Below are 7,930 nucleotides of genomic sequence, written 5' to 3' on the forward strand. Positions count from 1 at the left end.
AGAGGCTTAATAAGACTTACAAAGTATTTACAATGCTGTAGTCAGGTACAGCAGTAACAGGTAGGAGATCACAGCTGGGTCCCAGCCAGACTGAAACGGGGTGCAGCTTAACAGTAACTTGATTTTCCATGTTGATGAATGAGTGATAACCAATGCCTTGTTTTCCTTGCAGTGGACGGAAAGAAAGAAGTCTTGATGAGCTCCTGAGAACTGTATTCAGTGTTCCTCAGCCAGCATGGAAATTCCTAGAAGAAACTAAAGGAAGGACATCTTGTCCTGTTCCCCAGGTTAGCATGCCCTTTAAGAATCAGGAAAACGTACAATCTAGCTCCCTGCTGCATGTGTGGATCTGGAAGGAGTGGAGACATCAAACCACTGGTACAAAGTTCACAAACTTGGTGATGTTTCTCAATAACAGTAAGTCCTAAACATATTCTGAAGTGATGTTGCTGATCCTGTTTTTTGTGGGGAAGATACACGTTTCCCTGTGACCAAAGCTGGGTGTCCCACGTGGGCAAGGTCATTTCTTCTGAGGATTGGTGACTTTCCGGAGACCTTTCAATCGACTGAGCAATTCCGTAATGAAGTCCTACAATGAGAATTGGTTGAAGAAGGATGTCACATTAATTTCAGTGCTCGCCAGCCCAAAGAGTACTATGGCACTTGAATTATTCCCACATTTGCCTTCATGTTGAGCAGAAACCAGAATTTTCACATGTATTGAGCAAACCTATCTTTTAGCTTAGGAAAGGAGACCTTTTGATGGATGAAAAGGGTCTAAAAGCCTCTCTACTTCCCTTCTCCTGCCTCCCTCTGGAGCAGCTGTATTTACTTTCTCCCCAGAAGCCTGCCTGCCCTTCTTCATCCCAGATACCTGCTTTTCCACCTTGAGATGACCTAGGATGCTGTTGTCCTCTGTTAGGTTCCACTGCTTCCTGTTGCCACCATAACCTCCTGCCCACTTCTGCTGCCCTCCCAATCTAGGGCAAAGCAAGCTGTCCCTCTTGTTGAACCTGTAAAGCTCTGTGTTGTGGATTGCAAACCATCTCAAAGCTGTGCCAATTCTACAAGGAAGTGGCTGGCAGAGAAGAGGTGGAGCAAAACACACAGCAGGACTAATGATAACCTGGAGCAGGGCTTGAGGACAGGCAGAACAGATAGATGAGCAGTTAGTGGAGATAAACCCCAACTACTTTGCTGACACAGCCAAGGACTATGAACTAAACTGGACCATCTGGTTATTCCAAGCAGAAGTCAATGTGAGTAGTGCAAACTTTACCCTCTCCATTACAAGTAACATCACCATAAAGGAGTGTGCAGCCTTTCTTCACCCAAAAAGATAGCTACATGTCCTTGTAATTAGGCAAGGTCACTGGAAGTATTTCAGCTTGTCTCCATTTGTGCTGTGTGGAAGCCCAGCTTCCTCACCTGGGTGATCAGAGGTTGCTTGCCACGGCATGCTCTGGAAGTAAATGCCTAGGATCATATACACCTTTTCAGTCAGTTCCTTCAGAGGAAACCAGTTTGTTTCCTCTCTGTGCTTTCTGAAAACAGGCTGCTGTCATCTTTCAAGGGGACTAGATTCAAGATCACCAGGGTAAAAGTACATGTTTTTGCTAATGGGGCAGCAGTATCTGTTTGTACTTAGCAAGTGCCATGCTGTCTGCAGAACAATTTGATGGCTCATGAATCAGTAGAGCAAACTCTTTTCAGTTATCTCTCTGGGAATGCGGGGTTCTTGCCTAAGATCTGAAATTCAGACACTGAAAATTATTTCCCTATTGCTAGCCTTGTCTGCTGAACCCCTGCTAGGAGATGATCCGCAACAATTGCTACAGCCGAGTTTAATTTTAGTGATAGTCATGCATCCACCTCATTTTCTGTATGTTCATCACTGTACATGAGCTCGACAAGATGTGGAGACCAATGAGTGATGTCCCAGCACAATGCTCACATGCAGTGCCTGTGACTGAGGCAGTGGTGGGACACCCCATTTTGCCCAGGTCTGCAGCACAGTGAAGGCAACTGCTGTGTGGTGCATGCACTTAGGCTGCTAAGTATTGGGCTCCACTCCTCTGGACATTGTGACAGCATGTAGGCTTTCTTTAACTCTCTAACTCAAAACCAGTACTTATAAAGTTGACATGGGAAAAAAAAACACATGTAAAACTAACTTATGTGGCCACTGTTCAACAATTACCTGCCCAATCCAATTGAGGGCCATCCTGCATTCTTGTTACTCATAACACTAGAGTGGTTTAAGCTAAGAATACCTTTAGTTAACAGTGTGCAAGATGATTATGGGCACTGTATCACTGTCTACGGCTTTTCTACACTGAGAACCAAATAGCAACTCGGCCTGGTCAGCTTACGATGTCCAAAACATGGAATGAACTTTCCTTGGTTGTAAAGCGTAATTCCTTATTTGGGCCATTGTTCTGCCAGGAGCTCACCCATGTAGATTTACATGTATTTTTCCTAATACAGCAGGATTAAGTGGAAATTCCCATTGGGAATGAAACAAATCTGCAGCATCATGTTAGGCACAGTAATATCTTGGTGATTCAGCCAAGCAGCAACAAAGACACACTCTTACAGCACAGTATAACACATATATATCGATGGTGCTTCACTCACCTCTGTTGGGCTGGAGCACTCATGGAGGATTTCCTAGAAAATCAAGGAGGAGTCGTTTCAGTATGTTATGAGTTGACCTATTCTCCCTTCCCTATAAAAAGGGTACATAATCTTACTGCATTTGACAGGCTAAGGCACAGGGAAGCATCATGCAACACTGTATACACATATTATGTACCCCACACACCACTACTTCTCTTTATGAAGGAAGTCCGTAACTTAAAGGCACCAAGTTCTTCTATCTGACCTGTAGTTTTAATTTCTGTTCTTCATTAGGGACCTCCAGGAGATCTTCAAGATCAATTTGTGGTTCAGGAGCTGCTTCTTCTGTTTCCTCTCTTAGCTAAAAAAGAAAAAAAAAAAAACCAAAAAAAACCAAAACCAAGACAGTTAATAAACATTTGAACTTTACAGAACTGAGCAGCTGAGAAAGAACCAGTTACAATAAAACTGTGCTGCAAAGTTGAGGCCAAGATATAAATCATCTCAAAATAAGGAGGTTCTTAGAAAGAGGGCACAGATTCCAGGTCCTCTGTAGTGTCTGCTACAGCCACACATCCTGAGGTACACATTCTTCATCTTTTCCCACCTCAACACTTGATACCACTGCTCAAGGATTGTTGTCCATCACGGGAAGACCCTTTCAAGAATAGCCAACTGCAATTGCCAACTACAATGCAATGTAAGCCAGCCTGGGACAACCCTCATCTATGAAGAGCATGCACAAGCGTTCACCAAACAGAAATCCAGCGGGCTTAATCTTAGGCACAACTAATACAAGGAGATTTTAGGCTTTTAGGCTAAATATATTCACATAGTTGGTATTTATACTAAGGCTTTTTGCAGTAACGGAGAGAAAAACAATTACACTTTTGAAAGGCCCAACAATATTTTGCCAGCTTTCTCAGACATGAGGGGGATATAATAGTCTCCTTTAACGTAAGGGAGACCCCAAGCTTTGGTGAGTGAAGTAATGACCTTGTAATGCATGGGGGTGTTAGTTGGAAACATTTGTAAACTTGATCACAGACACATTTTAGCTCCACATGTCTCTACAAGACTGTAAGGAAAGCAGGCTGTGGTTTCCAATGTTATTTGCAAATTGAGTCTTTGACAACACAACACTAGTGATACTTTAACATAGTAATCAGCAGAATAAGGATACTGAGTAAACAGCGCAGTATCTGATTGCTGGGTAGCATTTATGGATGTGCATGTAAAACATTAAACAATAAAGGTAACTTACAGGAAAAAAAGAAACTTGTTCTGAGCAGTCTCTGATACCAAGTCAGAGAGGAAGTAGAAAAGTTCTGTTCAGCTTTGTTATATAGCTGACTTGACAATAAGTAATAAAACAGAGTTAAATATATTGTACTGTGTCCCAAACAGCATTTCTTCTTAAAAGCAATAGTTTTCATGTCACTATTTAGACAACAGGTGTTGATCCAGCCTGACTCAGTCTCTAGCTGAGAAGTAAAATAAGACAGGTGGGTGAGACAGCGTAGGAACTCCCTATGGCTTTCTGGTCCTAGTATGGATGGTCTGCTGGCTTCCACATGCAGGGAGACCAAAACACTCTCCTGAGTCTTAGGTTTGCTGTAAAAAGCCTCATGACACTAAATAGCATAGAATTCAGATTATCTGTATCAAGAGGCCGTGTTTCAACTAACCTTGCTGGCATTTGAATCTGCAATGCTGTTTATTCTGACTCTGTCACACGGATTTCTGGAAGACACTGAGGAACGCTGCACTGCCAAGGGCAGGTGGAGCAAAGGAAGAAGCTGACAAAGAGACAGTGTAATGGAAGTAGATGGATCCAAGGAAGCCCAGACTAGCAGGGCTAACTACGTCTTGCCACGATGCACAGAGGAGAGCAGGAGGACCTGCTGGACACCTGTGATTACAAGTAATTTACTGTGGCACACGTATTTATTTGCAAGAACCTATGTAACCCCCTGTTCTACCCTATTAACAGTCTCTGACCTGGCACAGCATCATGTTACGTAGTTCCTGGTAGCAAATCTCTTAGGCTGGCCCAAATACACCAGGAAGTTGGGAAATGTGTTGTGCTGGAGAGGTGCTAGGAAAGGCAATCCACCAGCAATCTGTTCCTGTAAGGGCATGGCTCTATTTCTCACTTGTGCCTGATGGGGTTCTGTGGTAGGGAAAAAAATATCCCCTTTGGGCAGCTCCTCTGATGACAGTAAACGGCTCCTAATTCTCAAAAAAACAGAAGTGGTAATGTAACATGACTTGGTTTTCTGACACCTTTACAAGTGTACATCTGTAGACTTAGGCAAGTAAGAGTAGCACACAGGGAGCCTCATCTTGAGTCATGTTACTGTGCTTCTCATCTATATATAGAAAAAACCCCGGCCTCAAAATTTCTCTTCACAATATTTACAATAATTCCCCAAAAGGCAAGATGTTCTGTTACTCAAAGCAGCAGCCATTCTCCTTGCTTATCTCTGGCAAATCTCAACACCCAGGCTAAGGGCTCTCTGAACTGAGCTATCAACCCCAGGGACAGTGCCTTAAATGCCAGTGCAGGCATGGTTGGCAAGTGACACTGTCACTGCCGCTGTTCCTTTGAACAGCCTTCACTCACCAGGACCACCACTCTGGCACTTCGTATACACACTGAATTTTGCCATTCTGAATAGGTTTAGCAATAACATCTGCTCCTATGTACACTATATAATGTTTCATAATGCATTATCAAGAGGCCTAAGATACAGATGAGAATTAATTACTATCATATTATAAACTATAGGAAACAACTGGAAATTCACAAGTCTGGAAGAGATTATGAGCTTTTATCCTTTGTCATTTTTTACTAAAGAAGCTATAAAATTGTTTGGGAAGTCTAAGAGTGCTAATTAACAGAACAGGAGCAGTAACATACTCATTTTCAGAGGAGCCATGCATTTGTGAGAGAAGGAAGGACCTTTTTCTCCATAGTTGTTTTCTGCTACATGTTCTTTGCATATGGCGTAAATGAAAACAGAAATTAACTATTTTTCTTTCCCAACATGTCTTGAGAACTTGGGATGTTCCCACAAATATCAAATAGGAAACAGTCACACAGAAGATGATGATAATAATAATAATAAACAACAACAACAATAATAAAGACAGCCTCAGAGTTGGTTACTGAAGTTTGGCTCTTCAGCTGTGGCGCTGAGATCGTTCTATGGCTCTCAGGCCCAGAAAACCAGCCTGGGCAGGCAAAAGCTTCTCTGTACCATCATGGCATATAGCAAAAAAATTGCCTTTCCCGGGCTGTTCTAACATGTCCACTTCCACTGTTGATTGCAATCTGAAACTGCTGATGCTCAGAGTGGAAGACTAAGCAATCATCAGCTCTTTTTTCCTTGTATCTCAAAAAACATGCTTAACACTGCACTGGGGTGCAAATACAGAAAACAGGGCAGAAAGGGCTTGACAGTTCATTTAGTCCATCCTCAGCAGGACATGAATAAAGTGTTTTACACAATTTTTTAAACCCATCTATGTCTTCTGTTGACAACGTATTGGATTGTGAGTCAAGAAAGCTATGTTCTCTTACTGCAACAGCCATTGCCCTACAGATAAAAGCAAAACCCTCAGTCAATCTGTTTAAATGGGATTAAGACCATGATGTACAATGTGGGAAATCCTTTCACCTTCTCCTGTGCCACACTCCAAATAAATTATCTCAAACATGGAAAAGCACTATCCCTTCTGAAAGCTCCCACTGTAAGCACCATCCATCTAAGCACAAAATATGAATAGAAGTGACACTACCAGGTTAAAATTTCAGTGTACCCAGCTAGTGCTGGAACTTGACTTAAATGTCCCACCACCCTGAAGACAAAATGTCATGTACCCTGCAACAGTGCAAGTGAAAACTGGTACCATTCAGGTGCTGGACTGAGGTACTCCTGGATCTTTCTTAGTGGGACAGCTCTCAGACAGGCAGGAAGAATTTAGGAGGGACTGTTCCTGGTGCAAAGGGAAACTCAGGAAAGGAACACAGCTCTGGGGATTTATGAAGATGAAGGCATAAGATCTCTACATTTGAGCATGGTTTGGCTGTTTTTTCTTTCTTCCCCTGCTGCCAGTAGTGTATTCAGACTCTGCAGCTACAGATACAGCATTATCTGGAGCATCTCATTCAAAGAGCAGCTATAGCTACGCTGTTGTGACCAAAAGGAACAAGGATACCCTTGTAACTCTAACCCAGCTAGCTTAGATACTGCTCACAGCAAAGCCACTCACCACAAGGAGCTCAGCAACAAGCAGCATCCCGGTTTGTACATCTCTCTAGGTTCTGCTACTTGTGCTGAGCCATAGCTACACCCCCCCAGCAGGTGCAAGACCAGGCAGTTTAAAGCTAGTTGGATCGTATCGGTGCAAGCTCTGCTGACTGCAGACACAGCAGTCAGAGAGGTGCTGTGGCAGGTGGCAATATCTAATGAAGACTGAAGACGAGAAGCTATTTCCAGTAAGGCAGAGCAAGCAAACTTGTGTCCCAGCACACAGGGCCTCTAGTCCCATTCACCTGACGAGTGAGGGGCTGATTTGCCCCAGGGACTCACCCGGCATTGGTACAGCTCCTGCAGCTGGGCATTGATCCATTCCTCCAGGTCTAGCCAGCGCTGTAGGTCTTTGCGGTTGTACTTTATGGTTAACTTGCCCAGTTTCCTGTGTGATGATTCCTCCCCAGGTTTCTCTGGTGTCTGGAAAGTCACCCGTGGCAGTGTGCTGGAGTTGCTGGCCATGCTCACCACTTTCTCCTCTCCCTCCTCAGATAGCAGGAGCTCACTTTCCTGTGGGCTCCCTCGCTCCTTTTCTCCGTCTCCTTTAGCCAATGCCTCTCTGCAACTGGTGGCTCACAGCACAAGCTCCTCTCAGATGCCCAAGGCAGCCAGCATCAGTGATCCCAGGGAGAGAGGTGGGGGAGAATACTGGGCCAGGGCATCAGCCAGGCTCTTCAGGCAGAGTTACAGCAGCAGATTCTTGGGTTTCACCATCGGCTGTGTTGACAGGAGCAGGGAGGCAGGCAGAGGAGTTGTTGTAATAACATCTGTTGTTAAAAGAAGCCAAGTGAACCAGGGAATTGATGAACCAAGTTTGTTAATATTTAACGCAAGTCAGCTCCAAGAGGTGGGGAAGAAGGAGGTTTTAAATGACTGTTTTCCTACAGGCATAACTTATGTGCATGTGCAATTCCAGAGGGCTAATCCATGTATAATGCATTGAATCCTGCTGCGTTCAAGCTCCACAAGTGGTAAACTACTTTGCCTGCAGC

The 7,930-nt window shown here is 43.9% G+C and overlaps 1 protein-coding gene across 1 annotated transcript; it reads right to left on the reverse strand.

Annotated features, from left to right (window-relative positions):
- Window positions 1–462: 462 nt before the first annotated feature.
- PPP1R14D (protein phosphatase 1 regulatory inhibitor subunit 14D) lies at window positions 463–7,636 on the reverse strand. The gene is made up of 4 exons (XM_074824124.1): window positions 7,218–7,636; window positions 2,885–2,980; window positions 2,638–2,670; window positions 463–589 (listed from the first exon to the last, which is right to left on the reverse strand). The coding sequence occupies exons 1-4, from the start codon at window positions 7,398–7,400 to the stop codon at window positions 521–523; spliced, it is 381 nt and encodes a 126-aa protein (XP_074680225.1). The 5' UTR covers window positions 7,401–7,636; the 3' UTR covers window positions 463–520.
- Between the last annotated feature and the right edge of the window lie 294 nt (window positions 7,637–7,930).

Source organism: Strix aluco, chromosome 4 (genome assembly GCF_031877795.1).
Source record: "Strix aluco isolate bStrAlu1 chromosome 4, bStrAlu1.hap1, whole genome shotgun sequence".
NCBI classification, from domain to species: Eukaryota; Metazoa; Chordata; class Aves; order Strigiformes; family Strigidae; genus Strix; species Strix aluco.

Excerpts from the sequence above, each read along its gene's own strand:
- PPP1R14D (XM_074824124.1), bottom strand. The coding sequence starts at position 7,400 with ATGGCCAGCAACTCCAGCACACTGCCACGGGTGACTTTCCAGACACCA. Across the intron at positions 2,671-2,884 it reads AACAGAAATTAAAACTACAG|GAAATCCTCCATGAGTGCTC; the intron begins GTCAGATAGAAG and ends TTGATTTTCTAG. Across the intron at positions 590-2,637 it reads AGTGCTCCAGCCCAACAGAG|GACTTCATTACGGAATTGCT; the intron begins GTGAGTGAAGCA and ends TTCTCATTGTAG.